Source organism: Rana temporaria, chromosome 5, assembly GCF_905171775.1.
Source record: "Rana temporaria chromosome 5, aRanTem1.1, whole genome shotgun sequence".
NCBI classification, from domain to species: domain Eukaryota; kingdom Metazoa; phylum Chordata; class Amphibia; order Anura; family Ranidae; genus Rana; species Rana temporaria.
In genome coordinates, this window is record NC_053493.1 from 46,809,190 (window position 1) to 46,829,885 (window position 20,696).

At 41.9% G+C, this 20,696-nt stretch overlaps 1 protein-coding gene across 5 annotated transcripts in view; it reads left to right on the forward strand.

Moving 5' to 3' along the window:
* MLLT10 (MLLT10 histone lysine methyltransferase DOT1L cofactor) overlaps positions 1-20,215 on the forward strand; it is a 259,511-nt gene extending 239,296 nt beyond the window's left edge. For all 5 annotated transcript variants that reach the window (XM_040352499.1, XM_040352500.1, XM_040352501.1 and 2 more), the window contains 6 exons: positions 5,582-5,770; positions 6,784-6,869; positions 7,074-7,423; positions 16,098-16,200; positions 16,635-16,850; positions 18,699-20,215. In XM_040352499.1, coding sequence (XP_040208433.1) covers positions 5,582-5,770; positions 6,784-6,869; positions 7,074-7,423; positions 16,098-16,200; positions 16,635-16,850; positions 18,699-18,743 — 989 coding nt within the window. In that variant the 3' untranslated portion in view covers positions 18,744-20,215. The remainder of the gene's footprint in view (positions 1-5,581; positions 5,771-6,783; positions 6,870-7,073; positions 7,424-16,097; positions 16,201-16,634; positions 16,851-18,698) is intronic.
* The last annotated feature ends 481 nt before the right edge of the window (positions 20,216-20,696 follow it).

Here is a 20,696-nt window from a genome sequence, read left to right on the forward strand (position 1 = left end):
ATGTAAATGATTTTTACACATGTGCATGTGTGTATATAAACCATATTTAAATAAACAGGATTTAAATAAAGCCAGCAGGGTTGTGTAGGTCTTTACAAAATTAAAGTAGACCATACATTTTCAGTACAAAAGGGCAACAAACACAAATGGAATTGACGGAGATATGGTTCCCTGAAGAGATGGATTATTTTTATATATATATATATATATATATATATATATATATATACACACACACACACACACACACACATTTTTTTTTTTCAAAATAAGCGCACCAACTGATATTTATATTGCCTCTTTAACCTACAATCTCTTTTTAAATAGTAGCAGCCCTAAGTCTAAGCATCATCATCTAAGCATAGAATCTCTGCAGACTAGGTTTAAAATTGCTCAACCCCAAGGTGTCTTGATATAGATATTCTAGAAGAAGCAGTTCATTTTAAAAAGTGTAGATCTTCAGATATGAATACCATCCTGGCCGAATTGTAATTGTCAAGAAATTCACGGAGGGATAATCCTTTAAACATAAGAACGACAGGACCGTCCTGCATCTCATTTGGTCACTCTGAGAGCCTCTTTGTATGCGAGGGTCAAGCTAAGTCTTTGTGAAATTACCAGATGTGACCATTCCTGATAGAGGTTTCTCTACCAGAATAGAGGTCACAAAAACAAAGAGAACTTGTATACTGTATGATTTTCAACAAGCTTGAAGCAGCAGAATGCCTAATACCACCGCATTCCAAATCTTTTGCTTTCCGGGCAGGAAATAAGCATTCAGCAAGAAAGCCTTTTGTTTCCAGGGTCCTGTCAATAATCCCATTTCTGCTGTCAGAAGTGAAGAAAGCTCAGAAACTCTGTCTCCCATAGGTGTACAAGAAATTGATGGAAATTCTTCCCTATTAACCAGTTTTGGTGATTGTAATTGGTCAGCCAGCCATATTGACTGTTTATGAAGTGCTTCACACACGGAATATCTGGGAAATAAATGGGCTTTGCCCCATTCAGGCAGTAGCGGAGGGGAACATCACATCCTATTATTTACATTTGGGGTCTATTTTTGGAAGTCAGACCCTAATAGAAGGCATCTTTTTTCAATTTTCCCAGTTTCTGTGAAAACAAACAATAAAGGCCCAGAGGGGGAAAAAAGGAGAGCCCTGACTGAACCCTGGATTAATTATGAGGTCCAACCTCAAGGCAATTACTTTTTTCGTACAGCTTCCTCAGGTTTTCCAAGCTCAAGGGAGATATGTGCCCACCACAGATATACCCTTTTCCTGTCAAGTTTATTAAGAATTGCCCTATTCTGTAAATGATTGGCTACTCTTAAACTGGAACTGAATTTCGAAAGGTTAATTGGCCCTGAACAGTACTCCAAAAAATGTTCGTCTGATTTCTCCTAAAACTTGCAGTAAATGTCTTGGTATGTGAGTGAGTGTCTAGAAACTCCTGTGACTACAGCCTCATAACTGTACAGTGTGAGATCTAAGGCACTGCTGCCTCTTACTGCTAGTCTCATATTAATTGTTGGAAATTGGTGATGTCACTACTGTGCTGCTCACTGTTTTCCTTGCTGGAGGCCCTGACATGACGAAAACCTAGCCCTGCCACCAAGTTGGGCACCCCCATACAAAGATGCAGTGCAGAACAAGGGATGGTAAATCAATAACAAAGAAAAGATCACTTGCAGGAACACCACAGTCAATACTGCTGTCTATTTGTTATTTGGCACAGCGTCGCAGTTCAGTTCCTCTTTAAGCTGGCATTTCCTCCCTCAACACGCCCCCCCCCCCCTTTAATTTTTATTTCACTAGTGATGGTGTAAGAATCTTTTTTCTCACCCATAAACAGGAACGATCTTCTGGGTACACATTGATGGCTTAAGCAGGCCATACATTATGCAATTTTCTTTCCTTCAACCACAGGTTTCCTGTGGTGCTCCCTTCAGGTGATTACCCCATTACCTACTTGCCATGCCTTGTTCTGCACCATGCCTTTGTGTAGGGGTGGCTATCTTGGTAGAGGCAAGGCTTACAGGACTCGCATTAAAAAGTACTTATCTGGTCAAATCCAAGCCTGCATAGTGTCACTGTCCCACCAATGATAGAAAACTACAGCCGCTCGAGGGGCTCACAGGGCTGGAGGAGATGTATAGGCGTTCTGCCCCCAAGCTGACATCTATACCCACAGGAGTCCCGGAACTTCTCCTCCCAGCCCTGTGAGCACTTCCAGGGGCTGTGGTTTTCTATCATCGGCAGGATGGGGACACTTTTTGGCTTCAATCAAATCATATGGGGAGCAGGGCCGAGCTGTCTATGATCGAGCCCAAAGGTGTACCACAATAGGAAGGCGAGAGACCCGAATAGAGGAGGATCGGGGCTGCTGTGTAAAAAAAAAAAAATTCACAGAGCAGGTAAGTATGACATGTTCATAAAAATAAAAAAAATGAGAAAAAAAAACTACCCTTTACAATTACTAAGGAAGTGTCTCCCATGGAGGGCTGAAAAAAGTGTTACGTTATAGTGCTTGAAATTTGCCAACATGCTTTCATACAAGACTTACCCTGATGCCCTTATTGGGTGTTTCAATAATAATTAGTAGTTCCTTTTTCTCTGGCGTGTGTATCTAGTGTTTCATCATCGGAGGTGTTGCACAATGTGCCTGATTTGGCAGGGACAGAGATTTTCAAAGTATAATACCCACAGAACAAGTTTATATCTAGTGAGTCTCAGACTTGGGTTTATATGGCTGACCTAAGAATTTTATTTTACCAGATTGCAATTTACAGGAGCTGTGTAAAAGTTGATCTAGTATGAGCTGTCAGGTTCTTTATGAAAATAATCTGAATAGCAGAAATATAATAATGAATGGGATTTCCCAGATTCATGCCCCATCTTATGTTAATTTTACCCGTTGGTGGTTGTTGGAGTTGAGGTGACATTTGTCAGTGAAGATTTCACTCAAGTGGCACAACATGAGCCTCGAAAAATCGTTCCCTTCTATCTCATCAAGGAGCAGGAATCTCTGGTCTAGGACTCTTGGTGGTCAGAACTGAAGTGCAGATATCTCTTCTGCCCACTTCTAAATAATAATTCCCTATGACGTCATCTGCCGCGTATACAGTAAATATTTCCTAAACAGTGCAAGTTTAAGAGATATTTACAGTACCTCTAGGTAAGCCTTATTCTAGGCTTACCTATAGGTACATACAATCAAGGGAAGTTTACTTACTCTTGAAAGAACTTCAGGAATTGCAGCACTTTTAAAAATGTGCTGGCTTATAAGGAGTCAAGTCAAACTAGGTATGTCCCACCTCGTGGACCTGCCTCTTTTATTTACAATTTACATTTTTACTGGGTGCTGTGAGTATAGTTGATAAGTAAACTAAAGAATATTTCCTCGTACATGCGATCAGTCCATCCGATGAGAACGGTCTGAAGGACTGTTGTCATAGGTTAACCGATGAAGCTGACTGATGGTCCGTCGCGCCTACACACCATCTGTTAAAAAACCGATCGTGTCAGAACGCGGTGACGTAAAACACAACGACGTGCTGAAAAAAATGAAGTTCAATGCTTCCAAGCATGCGTCGACTCGATTCTGAGCATGTGTGGATTTTTAACCGATGGTTGTGCCTACTAACGATCGGTTTTGACTTATCGGTTAAATTTAAAGCAAGTTGGCTTTTTTTAACCTATAAATAAATAACCTATAGGGCCCACACACGATCGATTTTGACCGATGAAAATGGTCCATCAGACCGCTGTCCTCAGGTTAACCTATCGTGTGTACGAGGCCTAAGGGGGCATAGACCTCATTGGATTCAACTACTCGGAAACCAGCAGATTTTTGTTCTGCCAGAAAAAGCGGCATAAAAAAATTCTCATAGTGGCTCATATTACACAAGCGTTTATAGGGAATTTGCTTTTACAAGCACTTATTTCCCCTCTGCTCATTTTTTAATGTACACTTGAAGATGCGGATGCTCCTAAATGCCACATTTATGAGTATTAAGCGTGTTTTCTGGTTAAAAGCTCCTCTCAAAAATGTGATTATGAAGGTTTTTTTTTAAATTATTCTGCCTCTAAATGCTCTTCTGAAAATATGCCTTTAAACTCCCTAATGTGCATGGACACATAGGCCAACATAGATTTTATTTTACAGAAATAAAAAAAAACACAAAATGCCTGTATAAGCAGCATTTTTTTATGTCCAGTGTGCATAGACCCTAAGGCCTCATACGGACCGTTTTCAGCTGACATGTCCGCCCGAAGATTTCTGTCTGATGGTTGTACACACCATCAGACAGAAATCCGCGCGTAAACAATACGCGGGGACATGGCCGCGACGATGACGCGGCGACGTGGGCGGCCCTGGAAGTTCAAAGCTTCCACACATGCATCGAATCAGTACGACGCATGCAAGGGATTGCGGCCGATCGGACGTGTCCGGTGAGTCTGTATAGACGACCGAACATGTCCGGCGGACAGATTTCTTAGCATGCTAAGAAATTTTTGTCCGCTGGAAACTGTCCGATCCGCCGGACAATTGTCCGGTCGGGCCTACACACGACCGAACATGTCTGCTGAAACTGGTCTGTCGGACCAGTTTCAGCGGACAGATCCGTTCGTGTGTACGGGGCCTGAATGTGATGACTGCACTTTTTTCAGGCTTTTTTGCTTTATTTTCGCCAGATGATTCTGCCATTAGCACATTTCCTTTCCTAGAAAGACAATGCTTCACTCACCCTTCAATATCAAGACAAGAGAAACCAGACAGAACCGCAGAACCCTGCCCCTACTCCTATTCTCAATAACATATAGGGGTGAGGGCCTGTAGTCCTGAGAGCTAAGCACTGTGTAATTGATACTTGCCACAAGCAGACATCACAGGGGTTTATCAGTCTACAAGATTTCTGGCAGGATCAGCAGCTATTTTTTGAACTTATGAATGAGATATAACAAAACATTGTATGGGTAACCAAACAAATAAGGCAAGTTTATTGTTAAAGTCATTCTTTGTCCTGTTTAAAAAAAAAAAAAGAAGGAAAAAAAAGTCAGCAGCTAACAAAATCTGTTGTTTTGGAGGGGGGACATGACTTGTGGTGGATCGATGGGGTGGTCCAACCTGAAGTGGGAACGGGTACCCACTTGGCCTGTCCCCCCTGAAGAGGAGGCCATAAAGCAGAACTTCATCTTTAGGGTGAAGATCAGCCTTACTCAACCTTTTCAACACAGAGGAACCCTTGAAATGACTTTCTAGTCTCATCGAACTGCTGCTAAAACATACTAGATCTACAACCCATTGGTGTGATAGTCTCTGAGAAGAATGCTTCTTATACCTGTGGTAATTGAGAAGAATAGACCTCCTTACAGATAGCTGAAATGATCAATGTCAATGGGAAATTGCTTATTGCTCAAGGAATCCCTAACAACCTCAGGAGGAACCCTAGAATCCATGGAATCCTGGTTTATAAACACGTTAAGCCAATTTTAGCCAAGCTTTGATAAAATAATTCTGTAATATATTTTGCCTTATTACAGGTTCTCTGGATGACCTTTTTTTTTTTTTTTGCTGTCAGTTTTAGGTATGCTGAAATCCCTTCATCAGTTGCAAGTGGAGAACCGGCGACTGGAGGAGCAAATAAAAAATCTGAATGCCAAAAAAGAGCGTCTTCAGCTCCTCAATGCCCAGCTGTCTGTTCCCTTCCCATCCATTACCTCCAACCCAAACTCCTCTCCCCAAGTGCACCCATACCCATTACAGAACGGTAAGGACAGCTCTGACATGTGTGTTTTCTAACCTTCAGGATCTTATTTATAGATTCATATTTTGGAATTGTTTATTTGCCTGGGATTTCTGCACTGCTTCCCTCACCATTGGTCCTTTATTTTGTGACATTTTCTCATTTATATCCAACTCTTGGAATCCTGTGCTTATTGTAGAGAACCCCATATTATTGCACGCTTTACCAACCACTGGAACTTAGTCATTTTGTGCTGAGACTTCTTTACTAAACCTCTGTTCTATGGTTTCTTGATCTTTTTCGAACTACAATTCCAAAATCTCATTAACCTCTTTGGTTGTCACTTCATTGTACGTTAAATGTTGTATGTATATCTCAGTTTCTACTTCTGGAAAAGGAACGCCATGTCTGTTTTACATTACCCATATGAACATATTCTGTGTACTTCTTCAAGCAATATATTCTGAAATAAATCTCTTCACAATTGGCCAATTTATTGGACAAAGTTTAAAAAACTGTAAATATCTTGGACTTCATTGTGTGTTCCTGTATGTGTTATGGTCTCACAAGTTAATTGACTTGTCTATAACGTGCAGAAGAAGCACTTGAAGTCTCTGAAACAACATGGAAGCTGAACGGCTAAGAGAGTTTCCTGAAAGATGAAAGAAGCGATCCTTGCAGTGTTCACTGGGTACCTTCTGTAGAGTTCTGGTGATCTGTTGTGCAAGTGGGCTTAGACACAGTACTAAAAAAAAGTAGATATTATTGGATATTGACTGAAGCCTAATGTTCTAGCATATGTCACTGAACTGCTCATTCTGCCAGTAGCTTCATTGTATTTAAAATCTTGTGTTTAGAGTAGTTGTTGCAATAAAGTTCTAATGAATCTTAAACCTTTTTGACTTATTCATTGCTACGAGTTCAAATAATGTTAAGTGGAGCTGGGCAAGGGCATTCATGGCTTATTGTAGTGTTATATTGTCTCATTAAAAAAAAATTGTACCTGATGCTGGATGATATGTTTGACTTTTTTGTAGCATCCAGCACGGATTCACTGAGCATCGGTAAAAGCCCGCACCTGGGACATTTCCAGACAGAGAACGCCCATCAAACCACACATCAGGTAGGTTTCTTGGAATAAATGTAGTGCTTTCTTTATAAACCAGGATTAAGCCCAGCATACTGGGGAATGCCATACAAGAGCCAGTGGTGGCCGTGAAGCGTTTTGTAAAGTTTCTTTGTATGTGAATAAAAGCTAATGGAAAGGCTATAGATTTTCATAGTGAAGTGTCCTGAAGAACCCCCTCTCTGTCTACTTTCTTTCCAGGATCTCGCATCGAGTGGTCACAGCACCAGCAGCTCTTCATCACTCTCCACTCCTCCCCCTGATAGCCAGAGTCCAGCCCAACAAGTCCAGGGGCTCCAAAGAATCAATGGTGTGACTATGGGAACACTTACCGGTGGTATTCAAACAGTCACATCAGCTATTCCTGCAATGTCGGGAGTGGGTGCAATAATCGGAGCATTGCCAGCAAACCAGTTGGCGATTAATGGCATTGTCGGGGCTCTGAATGGAGTGATGCAAACTCCAGCTACACTGCCCCAACCCACTGGCCTTACTCATGGGACAATGTTATCTAATGTTACACATCCTATTTCTTCCACACTAACAAATAGGTAAGTGTTTAACCACATGAGATAAAATGGCTACCTAATGCTTATTCAGTGGATGTCATTGACTAGAGGGAAATTATGGTGTCTTCTTTAGTATAAGGTCAGAAAATGGTCTTCATATCAGTCTTCTGATATTGCTCCTCAACTGATTTTTGCTTTCATCAGTCTTGATGGGATAAAAAAACAAAACAAATCTTGGGGCACAAACAATTACCTTTGCTTTGGCGATGTATCTTGATGGCGTAGTAAGGATGGTTGCTAACGGCGTTTTGATTTACAGTTTACAGGCTATCACTCAGGTTTGATAGGATGGAACAGATAGACATTTTATTAGTTCTCTTCAGGAACAAGGCTACCAAAGTTATCCCTTCTTTTTAGAAACCAATGGTGAGGCTTGGACTACTCATTCAGGGCTTTTGCTTGAATCATACTGATCAGATGTGGATCCTGTGCTATTTGTGACATTTTGGATGACCTCCATGGTTTGACCAAGTCTCTTTTGAGCCTAAGACGACTGGGTGCTAGAGCGATCACACTACTAAGATCACCCATGATCGGCGACGATTAATGTGTTTACACACACCGGGGGAGTTTTACTAAAACTGGAGCATTTAGAATCTGGTATAGGTCAGCAAAGCGCTCTCGCCAGGGAGATGGCGCGCTCGTGCACATGAGGAGGTGCGCACGCAGGTGGGGGGTATGAGGAGCTGAGAACCAGCTGGAGATGAGGCGACCGGCTCTCGTGGAGGAGAAGGAAAGCCAGCAGATCCCGCACGTATGCAGCGCAGTGCACGCCGGCTAGGGGAAGTGAAGGGACGGCTCTCCTCTCAGTCCACGCTTCCATTACCAGCTCCATGCTGGGTCGTGCTAACACGCGGACCACAGCAGCGAGTGGGAACGGCAGATGAGGGGGGGACGAGAAGAGCATACTGCTGAAGAGTAAGCACGCGGCAACATGAGAGAGGAGGATGTAAACTTCTACCCGTCCCATTACCATCGCCACAGGAGATAAGGTCGTTTTTGTTTATTCTTTTAATCATCATAGTATAATCAGCTGATCATACGGTCCGTGCCATCTCCAGGCCCCCAGAGGAACTGGGGGAGGTAAGATAGGGGAGAGGATTGAATATCTGCAAGGGACAATGTTAAAGCATGTAAAGCGCTTTTAAAGGGCAGGAAAAAGGAAGAAAGAGAAAAAGAGACTGTCTCCCCTAGCATTTTGCTTGGAAAAGCTGCGGCAGACACTGTAAATCTTGTTGCTGCAAATCCAAGGTGTACTGTACTCCTAGGATGAGAGCTAAACAGACATTCTGTTAATTGATAAACTGGACTGTATTAACCTAGGAGCCCGGGACACTGTAATAGTGGGACCTAGGGAGTATATGAACAGAAGGAGTAATATTGACTTACTTTTCTTTGGTATTCCCCTCTTCTTAACCCTTACTTACATAAGGCACTTTGTGGGCTGAGGGATTAAAAATGAAAAGTGTATCCCCAAGAAAGTTGATATGAGTCAAGGGGATCCACCATTATAGGATATGATCTGTGTAATTTGAAAATTTAGACATTGAAATCCATAGCAGGAGCAAAGGATGAAAATTGATGACTGATTGATAATCAACTGAGCGGGGTTTTTTCCCCCTTTTTTTTTTTTTTTTTTTTTTTTTTGGGGTGGTTCCCTTTATCCTTCTTTCTCCTATCCCCCTCTTTTTTGTTGTCCTGGAGGCCTGCGGAAGGGGGTGGGAGAAGAAGGGGACTAGAGGGGGATGGGGAATACTGCAAATTGGTATCTACATCTTATTCGTTGGGACCCCTCTTTGGGACTGGGAGGAGAGGTTTAAATAGGTCTAACCGATATACACACTCGGGACTCAAAACCCCAAGCGTAGCATATAGGGTAAGGGACGGACCCCCCACCACACCCCCGCTGTGCATTATTTTATGCGACCCTCTTCATTGAGGAAATCATTTATCGGGGGACCCTGGTCGCCCCCTTATGCTCCGAAAAAAGGTCACTGTCACTGTCACGGTCCATGTTCACCCTGAGAGCATTCCTATTCCCTGGACTAAATAATCAAATAAAATTATATTTGGCAGGGTAGGAGTCAAGGGGGGGTAAAATTTCCGGTCTAACCCAGCCCGGTGCCCCCTACTGGTCTCCCTCTTATTTACTGGATTCCGTATCAATCTGCTGGGTCAAGCTGGGGAAGAGAATCAGAAGGAAGGAGACTAACATGAGCAGAATGACGAGTAGATCAACAAAAGGGGGCCCCCCAACTACTCCAAGTAATACTACAGCAACAAGCTCAATAAGGCCATTTGTGACTAAAGGGGAAAGTCCACGTGTCCCCGGTGTCCAGGGGGTAACAAAGCAACAACAAACAAATAAAGTCAAAAAGGCCGAAAATAAGAAACCCCAGAGTGACAACTCTAGAGAAACATCTATAGAACAAAGGGAGGAAGGGCCCACAGGAAGTGGAATGGAAAGCAGCAGGATGGATGAACGAAGTGCAGACACCCACTCCCCCTCAAAAGAAGAAATGGCAGGGATGTTGTTAAGATTGGAAAACGTTATAAAAAGTGAAATACAGAGCTTACGGACCGATCTTGGCCACATGCTGTCCAGAATAGAAACAGTAGAGGAACAAATAGAGAAACAAGAACAGGAATCAATTACGCTAAAAACCCAGATGGACCAGATTCAACTACAACAGAGGCATATTCTTTACAAATTGGAAGACCAAGAAAACAGAAGCCGGAGACAAAACTTGAGGATAAGGTCTTTACCAGAGAGGAGAGGTGAGGACCTCAGGATAATAACGCAGACGTTATTTAACCCACTACTGGAAAGAACAACAGACAATCCAATTGGGATCGAAAGGGCCCATCGAGTAGGAAATTCGAAAAGAGTGACCTCCGAGAGAACAAGAGATGTTATAATAAGGTTTAGACTCTATGAAGAAAAGGAAGCAATTTGGAAGAAGCTGAGGGGACAACCCCCGACAGTGTTTGAAGGGACGGAGCTGCAGATATTTACCGATGTGGCCCCAGAAACCCTGGCTAGGAGATGGTTGTTAAAACCACTCCTAAAACAGATGATAGATCAGAACATTAAGTATAACTGGGGGTTCCCTGCTTGCCTAATTGGAATAAAGGAGGGGAAATCGGCGACATTAAGATTCCCTGAGGACTTGAACGAATTCTGTAGGAAATTGGATATTCAGGTCCCCGACCTTCCAGGTTGGGAGTAGGAGGGAGGCGGAGGTGGGTGGGAGAGGGGAGGAAACGGAAACTCCCCTTTCCCCCCCCCCCCTTTTTTGCTTTGCTTTCTCGGGTTGCACTATGGCCCTCTTTGAGCTCCTCTCGATGCCCCCGGCTGGTTTGCTTTCTTTTTGTTTTGTTTTTTTGCTTGCTTTTTCATGACCTGATTCGCCCTCTCACGGATTTCTGGCTGGTCCGGCCCCGCCTCCCCCCCCTCTCCCGGGAGGAAAAACCGGGAGGGGGGAGGCGGCCTCGGGCCCCACCTGGAGCGATCTGAACCAAGATATGGAAGATGGTTCAGAGGTCTTTAATAGGCCAAAGAGGGGGGGAGGGAGGGGGAGATGGGAGGGATGGGTTGGAGGGAGGGGAAGGGAGGGAGGGGGGGATGGGTGGGATGGGTTGGAGGGAGGGGACGGGAGGGTGGGAGGGAGGGGAGGGAGGGGAGGGGAAGGGAGGGAGGGGGGAAGATATCCTATCTCACCAAGACAATCGGAAGAAACTGTAACCAACAACCAAGATGCCGGTAATTAAATGCCTATCTTATAACGTAAAAGGCCTCAATAGTCCATCAAAGAGACATAAGGTACTAAAGGAACTAAAGAGGTATAGGTCAGATGTTGTCCTCCTGCAGGAAACCCATCTTACATTAGGATCAAACATAAAGCTATATTCCCCTGACTTCCCCATATGGTACTATGGTGACACCATTTCTAAAAGGGCCAGAGGGGTAGCAATTGGGATAGCCAGGGGGATTAGGTTTGTGTTAACGGACCGATTGACAGACCCAGAAGGGAGATTCCTCTTTTTAAGGGGAAAACTAGAGGAGGAGGAATATACTCTTGTAAACATATATGCACCGAATACCTCCCCGATGAAATACCTCCAGGGAATCCTGGGGAAATTAAAAGATTTCAGGAGGGGAAAGATAATACTGGGAGGAGACTTAAATTTCTGTATGGACACAAAGGCCGACAAAACACACCAAACATTAGAGACTCAAGAAAGGCAATTAAGAAAGGTAAAAGGTAGTCTACATAGAAGCCAATTAGTAGACACATGGAGGATCTTTAACCCAAGCAAACGAGATTATACATTTTATTCTCACGTACATGGAAGTTACTCCCGGATCGATCACATTTTCATTGAGCATAGAATGTTAGATGCGGTGGTCGAGACAAAAATAGAGACCATGACGATTTCCGATCATGCTCCAATTAGTATATCCATAAATATCATAGGCAATCAAAGGACCTATCCAAATTGGAGACTAAATGAGAAACTACTAATAGAAGAGAAAAGTTTAATGAGGGTTAAAAAAGAATTAGAGGAATATTTTAAGATAAACAAGACAGATGAAATTTCGGCAGCAACATTATGGGATGCCCATAAGGCGGTGATTAGAGGGGTGTTAATCTCCGAAGGGGCAAGGAGGAAAAAAGAAATGAACAGTAAGAAGGAAAAATTAGTAGATGAGATCTTCAATTTGGAACTAACACATAAGAAAAATGGTAAACAACGAGATATTTATCTGGACTTAGTTAATAAGCGGAACGAACTTAAAGAACTTATTGATCGGGAAACAAGAAGGGAATTTAACTTGGTGGCAAGGGAGAGATATAGGTGGGGAAATAAAACAAGCAATCATCTGGCCCGGATGGTACAAAAAAAGAAATCAAGGAATTATATAGATAAAATTAAAAACGAAAAAGGAGAGGTCTTGCATACAACAAAAGATATTGCTGAAACATTTAGATTATATTATGAAAAATTATACTCAGTAGAACAAAAAAGTTGGCAAAAAGGGGAGAAAGAAAAAAAAATCTCAGCATTCTTAGAAGAAGCAAGGTTATCAAAAGTCAGTCAAATAGACGCAGAGGGGATGGACAGGCAAATAACGGAAAACGAAATTAGAGCAGCATTATCAAGCTCTGCCTCAGGTAAAAGTCCGGGGCCAGACGGCTTTACAGTAATGTATTACAAAAAATTTAAGGAGATACTTCTGCCAAGGCTATGCCAGTATTATAATGGGCTTGGAAAGGAGTACGAACTAAGTAAAGAGGCATCGGAGGCAACTATCACCGTTATCCCTAAGGAAGGGAAGGACATCGGAAACTGTTCAGGATACCGGCCGATATCTCTGCTCAATACAGATTTAAAACTGTTTGCAAAGGTATTGGCCGGGAGAGTTAAACAGGAAATGGCGAGATTGGTGTACCCGGATCAGACGGGATTTGTCCAGGGAAGAGAGGGGAGAGACAATGGGGTTAGAACACTGTTAATCCTCCGGAAAATGAAGGCGGCGGGGTCCCCAGGTCTACTTCTGTCGATAGACGCAGAAAAAGCGTTTGACAGGGTAGACTGGGGACTCATGTTGCTCACTCTGAAGGAAATGGGGTTTGGACAGAGGATGATGGAGTGGATTGGCACTCTCTACAGGTCCCCCACGGCCAAAATAAAAATAAATGGAAGTCTCTCTCAAACCTTCTTAATGAGAAACGGTACAAGGCAAGGGTGCCCTCTATCGCCATTACTGTTCGTGCTCGCACTGGAACCCCTGCTGGCTAGGATCAGAAACTCTCAAAAAATAAAAGGGGTTAAAATAGGAGAGGAAGAACATAAACTTGCAGCTTTTGCAGACGACGTCCTCTTCTATTTAATGGAACCCAAAACATCAATCCCAAATCTTCTAAACCTTTGTAGCGAATACGGAGAAATCTCAAACTTTAAATTAAACATCACAAAAACGGAGATTATGAGTATAAACATAAGCAAGATAGAAGAACAACTCCTTAAAATGAAGTACAAATTTGCTTGGGTTAAAGAACTCAAATACCTAGGAATACTGCTAGCAAAATCTACTAGGGAGATGTATACGATAAATTTTATCCCCTTATTAAATGAAATTAAGACAGAAATAAAAAGGGTAGAAAACAGGGCAATATCATGGATAGGACGAATTAATTACTGCAAAATGGTCATTCTGCCAAAAATTTTATATAAGTTCCAGATGATCCCCATTGCCCTCCCCAGGACATTGTTCTCGGCCCTTAGAAAATTAATAATGAATTATATATGGAGAAATAAGAAGCACAGGATAGCACTTCAGACCCTAAAACAACCAAAAAAAAAGGGTGGATTAGCGGTCCCCGATGTCAAAAGATACTATGAGGCGGTGATATTAACAAGAGTGGTGGAGTGGGCCAGGGCTAGCAAAGAAAAAAGGTGGGTTAGTGTAGAAAATAAATTGTCACAGGCAAGGTTAGATAAGATAATTTGGAACCCTCCACAATTTAAGATAATAGATAAAAATGCACACGAGATAACTAAAAATGCACTTAAAGTTTGGGACACGGTCTATAAAAAAATCGTGAAAAAGTACAATTCACCCCTTATATCACTGAAGAATAATGATTATTTTGCACCAGGTAAAACACAAGTGGGGGGAAATTGGATTAAAATGGACACTTTACAATTAAGGGACATAATGAAGGAAGGGCACATTTTAACACTACAGGAGTTGAAATTAAAAAACTCTTCCCTGGAAATTAATGAATGGAGATATAGGCAACTAAACCATTTTATCCAAGACCTTCCACACCCACTGAGGTCGGGAGATCAGTTATTGGAATTGGAAAAAATATGCTCTACAAAAAATGCCAGAGGAACTATCTCGGGACTATATAAGATGTTACTGAAGATGGAAGAGCAGAACATACCCCCATTCATTAAAAAATGGGAAAGGGAACTAGGGACACACCAGGATAGGATCACAATAGAGAAAATGCTGACCCTGACACACTCCTCCGCGGTGGATAGCCGCACGGCAGAGATGTGTTTTAAATGCATAGCTGGATGGTACATGACACCAGACAAATTAAAAAAGTTTAAAGAGGGACAGACTGGAGAGTGCTGGAGGGGATGCGGTTTACCAGGAAATATGGCGCACCTGTGGTGGGGATGCCCTAAGGTAAGGAGGTACTGGGAAAAAATATTGGCCTGCGTCGAAGAGATTACAAAGAAAAAGATAAAGATGGACCCTTGGGTTGTCCTGTTCCACGGGGGGGAAGAAGGCATTAAAAGTTATAAAAAATCGCTAGTACCACACCTACTGAATGCTGCCAAAAGATTAATTCCAAGGGGCTGGCAAGAGGTGGAATGCCCATCGATCTGGGAATGGATCGATGCGGTTGAAGAAACGTATAGGATGGAGGAACTTCAGGAGGACATGGAGGGTAATAACATATTACAAAATATGAAATGGGAAAATTGGAGAACTTTTAAGAAATCGTGGAGTTACGCGGAAAAATTAAGAGAAGACACTTAAGGCCATTATAGAAAAATCAGAGAGAAGTAGAGGTATAAGGAGATTGTTTTGGTGAGATAGGGGGGGGAGGGACGGGTAAGGGGAGGTGAAGTATTAAGGGAAAACTTTTGTATATGTCCAGCAAAAGAAGTCAAAAATGGACTCAAGAAAATAATATAATATATATATAATTAAAAAAAAAAAAAAAAAAAAACACAAAAGTGGAAAACAAAACAAAAACAACTAGCATAAAAAACAGAGACACTAATGATGCAAAACCGAAATAGAGATGCAATGGGCTGGTACGCAGAACATGAGCATGTAAATGCACACTCTATGAGGTGGAGTCTGAAGTTTTCTAAAAAAAAAAAAAAAAAAAAAAAAAAAAAAAAAAAGAATCTGGTATAGGTGTGCCTGGTAGCCAATCAGCTTACATCTTTAGCTTGTTCAATTAAGCTTTGACAATAAATCCTGGAAGCTGATTGGTTTCTATACAGAGCTGCACCAGATTTTGCACTCCAGTTTTAGTAAATTAACCCCATGAAGTGTATCTAGCCTAAGGCAGGCCATAGTTCGTGCAAATTCACACGATTCCCCCATCAACACAGACAGGGCAATCTCTTCTGCCCAGCAATTGTCTGCTCTCAGCGGGGGAAGCTATACCCGCTGGGAGAAGATCATGATTATTGCTAGCAGCTATAGCATCTTCTAGCCATAATGGCAATTGAATCCAGAAGGCTGATTTTTTTTACCCAAGTTGATATGCTGGGCAACTTGGTACAATCAGCCTGCCCACACATGGTTCGAATCTTAGCTGGTTCTTGCTGAACCGGCCGAGATTCGAACCGTCTGTCTAGCCTAAGGAAGGTCTTGTTATTGTTTCATTAGCAGGGAGTTCAGTTCCTCCATAGACTTGTCACAGAAACTGCAGAATTGGTTCATTAATTTAGAAGATAAAGTACGAAGTTTGCTATTGTTGGGTCTACCTCTAAATTGCTCTTATGGCTGTCTGTAGGCTCATGGGTGGGTTTGGTCCTTCCTCCTCTATCCCATGCAGTTTCAAATCTCATTGATGCAGAATTAAATACAAGAATGTATCTTTTCTTCTTCTAGTGCCTCAGGATTAGGACTTCTCTCTGACCAGCAGAGGCAGCTCCTCCTTCACCAGCAACACCAGCAGTTCCAGCAGTTCTTGAGTTCTCATCAGCTCACTCCTGTAAGTTATTTACATGACATGCATAATCTGAAATATTGTGCTAGAACAGAATGGAAATATTACTAGGATTAAAAATATGTCTGTGATCTTTCACTTGAAATATGTCAAAAGACATTAAAGAATGTGACAGCTCCTATATATATATATATATATATATATATATATATATATATATATATATATAATATATTCATTATTGGTAGTATTCGTAAAGACTGCAGTCGGAGAATTGTAGCATACTCCACCATTAACCGGCTGCTGTCAGGCTTCCCAAGTAGTCACATTCTCTAAATGCTGAGAAACACCTCCAGTCTGTTTAGCTCCAGGCTTTTATTTTTTTTAAACCAGCCCCTGTGATGCAAGCAGATGTATTGAGTCACAGATGATACTATTTTCATGTCTTAATCAACTTCCTTTTTTTTTTTTTCCTCCAGGAACAGCATCATACTCTGCTTTATCAATTGATGCAGCACCACCAACACTCACAGCAACACCACCAGTCTGAACTACAGCAGTTGCAGCTTCCTGCTGCAGCACAAATACCACTGAACAACCTGCTGGCTGGAGCACAGGCCACCTCTCTCCATTCCACCAATGCCACCAACCCCTTTCTAGCCATGCACACTGACAGCACAGCCCAGAAAGTTGCAGTAAGTTTCCGTTACATCCTAAATATAATGGGAAGACATGCATTGTGTTCCTGTAGTATATCAAGCTAATACAGATCACTTAGACCTACGGGTAAGCCTACATTTTAATACTTACCTGTAAGTGCAAGAAATATCTCCTAAACCTACACGGTTTAGGAGATATTTCCAAAAGACATGCACAGATGCCGTTAGTAGCGGCGCATGCACAGGAGTGATGTCATCGCAGCTCCGGCCAGTCAGCGCCGGAGCCGTGATACGAGGAAGACACTCGGGGCAAGATGGCGGCGATGGAGGACAGGAACGAGCACCACTGCGGGGGCTTCGATCTCAAGTAATACATAATGAGATAGTATGCTATGCATACTAGCTCATTATGCCTTTTTCTTGCAGGTTTTTTTTCCCCCTCTTTAATACACATTGTAAAGGGCAGTGTTATACAGTAACCCATAACCATTCAAAGATAATTTTTTAGCTACTCATAAAGTGACAGTTTCTGAATGATTTCAGCACCCAGCTGCTAGTTATTGTGTTATTTACTGGGCCATTTTTCAGTTTTCTTTGTGAATTTGACTGTCAATTACTCTTATGCAGCACTCTACCCAAATTAAATATTTTGCCATTTTTCAGGCCTGTCAGCTGGAATTCATGAAGACTGGCACAGACAGATTTTGTAAAGAATCTTGCAGGCATTCTAAACGTCGCTCTGCGTGCACCAAATTCACGTACCTGTCTAGAACTTGTACTTTGAATTTGCCTTTTAGAAGGCATGCAAGACACTTTCGCAAAATCTATCTTTGTAGGCCAAAAGAAAGTTTGTCCAGATATGGTCCATTTTTATAAGATATAAACTGTCTGCATTTTATTGAGAGTTTGGCGGAGGTGTTACTCCACAATGTAGAATTGAAGCACATTCGAGCTTACCTGAATTTGTCGCATTAATTGCTGTCAGAACCAAAACCGTTGCAGGAGTTTTCTTTAATTGGTAGGAGGGGGACGTGTCACATAGCAGCCAGTTGAACTATGCAGCAGAGGACAATATGGTCATTGCTTCTTTCACTGAACCTGATTGAGCTAAATCAGCTCTAAAAATGTATGCAGAAAACTAAGAGGAAGCGCAATACCTTGAACTCCCAAACAGGACAGAGTCTGGAGTAGCAATGAGCAGAATTGCTTTCAGAGAGATCAAGAAGGATAAGTGTGTAGGACTGAAAATTAGATTTTTAGATCACTGAAACCTTTAGTAAAAACATTTTCAGGGTAATAATTGGGTGGCAGTTTGGACTGTAGAGGATCTAAGCTTTGGCAGAGAGATGCCTTACTGGTTTTGCGTAAACGCAGGTTGGATGAGAAGAGAAGTGAGCCCTTGGCGCACATCAAAGCGCTTTGGTATCTGGCAGCACTTTTTGGCTCCAAGCAAAGCCAACACTCAAGGCAAGTTCAGCCCACAGTTATTCTGTGGTTGGATAAAAAAAAATAAAAAAATTACTGGTCATAGTGAAATCACTGTTTTTTTTTGCTGAATTAGGAGCCTGCGTTCTAGCTGTATGTGAAAGCGACAGGGTCTCTTTACACTGACAATTTTAAGGTGAATCTGTACTTTGTCCCATGCTCCACCATACTCAGAAGAAATAGATATTTTGTGTCCCAGCGCAGGGATGCAAAGGAAATGCAAGTATATACCTATCGGGATGGGGGGTGGCTAGTGCTTTGTCTATAGTTTTCTGATGCTGATCTATATAGTTTACAATCCACGTGGAAGTCATGGAGTCATTGAATATATTTTATTGGGTGTGTTGAGATTTCAAATGATTTTGGTTATCCTTTTAAAACTATTATCTTTCTTCTCAGAGGCTTGGCGATAAACCAGGACCAGTTATGCAAGATAAGAGTTGATGTGGGAGAAAACCAGAGGTTTGCACATCCACCTGGCACTTGAGAACTTACAGACGTCTTCCTTGAAGTAGCAAAGAAACAATGCAAACTGAGACAAAATGACTTGATCTTCTTATCCCTCCAAAACCGCATGGACACTCAACACATATCAGCCTGTTGTACTGCCTGCTGGTTTCACAAGGGATTGACAAAGCCTTCCAGGGCTTTAGATATTTATTCGTCTTAAATGTTCTTGTTGCTTTGTTGCACTGAAATGCGACTGTATTCATTTGGAGAAAAGGTAAAAACACTGTTGTCACTATGAGTGCAATCCGGGATGTGCGCTTGCTGGTATGTTGGTGCAATTCCTATCCAAACAGTAAGTTTCTGCCACTGGTTACTGGAAGGAAAAAATAATAATTGTTCGGCTCTCTCCCCAGCAGTTATTGTTATGCATCTGCTGGGAAAGGCAGGGTTGATATAATATGGGGCATAACCATTTTATTCTATTAAAAGTGCCTGTTGCTGATGATTGAGGCGAGACTGCAGATAAGCAGTCGCATTGCACTCGTGGTTTGGTCTGTCTGCGATGCCACTAATGGCGCAGTGGTTCAGTGTTATTTATTTCTCAACAACTGAGTTATATGCAAACTTGTGGATTCCCCAACACTCTTGTGTTCGTGTTACTTGACTGATTTTCTTAAGTTGCCACAATTTTGTTTTCCTGTTCAATACTAAATTTTCCCCTGGAAAAAAAATTAGGAATTGTTTCCTAATATTTCCAAATATTGGTGACTAATGGTCACACTGAGAAATGCTTCTTCCGGCTCCTTCACTGTAGTGGCTTTTCACTAAAAGCAATCACTGGATTTAGGTTTCTAGAGTGGAAACATGGCGGATCCAACCTTTTCACTACTTCCATGGTTGGCTGTGGTTTTATATTGTTCATTGAAATGTAAACCTTTCATCACCATCCTGTTGTAATGAGTTGCTAATCAAATTTAGACAGCAATAAAAAACGTCCTGCTGTTTAGGAGGATGGCTAGTACCATTCATGCTAGTACACTGACCGTCTTGCTATATACTTGTATATACAGTTCATATCATTTTTTGAGTTAGAGGAATTGCCCTTTAAATAATAAAAAGAAGGGGGAAACAAATCTCGCTGCTTCCTTTCTCGCTATTATTTTAGTGAAGGCCGTGGTGCTTGTAGTTAAAAAAAACCCTTATGTGTAGCAGGGTTGAAAAGAATGCTAAATTCAGCCCCATTTAGTCCACTAAGCATGTTTTTTGTAGACGCAAGTTCTTCCCTTTGACATTTGAAAGGTGCAAAAAAAAAAAAAGACATCTGCCTGGCTGAAGGGGTTGGACAATCCCCAGGAACCCATGAGGCTTTGCACCAAAAAAACCAATGGAAGCACATGTTCTCTCTTAAAGTTCACCTTAAAAAAAAAAAAAAGAATAAAGGCACATCTTTTGCAGGTAAAAAAAAATATGTGCATTTATTATTTTTGTACTTGGAACCTGGAAAGCATTCAAATCATGGGTGCCATGCAGGACTCCTACAGACTTCTCAGTGTATCTGTTTGCTGGTACCTCGTACGGGCAGGCAGTTACACACTGACAGGAAGAATGAACCAGAGCTCTCAACACTGCCATAGTAGTTAATTGAGACTACAAGCCGATAGTCACAAAGGCTGTTGGGACTTGTAGTTTCCCATTCACAGATAATTGAATGAGTGACGTGCCGCATGGCCATGTTTTTTTTTTTAAACAGTGACAGCAGGCATCCGGAGAAGATGCCCACCCGCTGTCACAATGGAGGGGGAGAGGCTCCAAAAGGTGAACTTATCCTTTGAAGATTACGAACTAGATCTTAGATTAGTCCACAGGCCTTAATGTTTTTTCCACCACTGTGGTGTATACTATAGAATTATAAAGTAATCCCTGCCTTTGCATTTGGGCACTTCAATT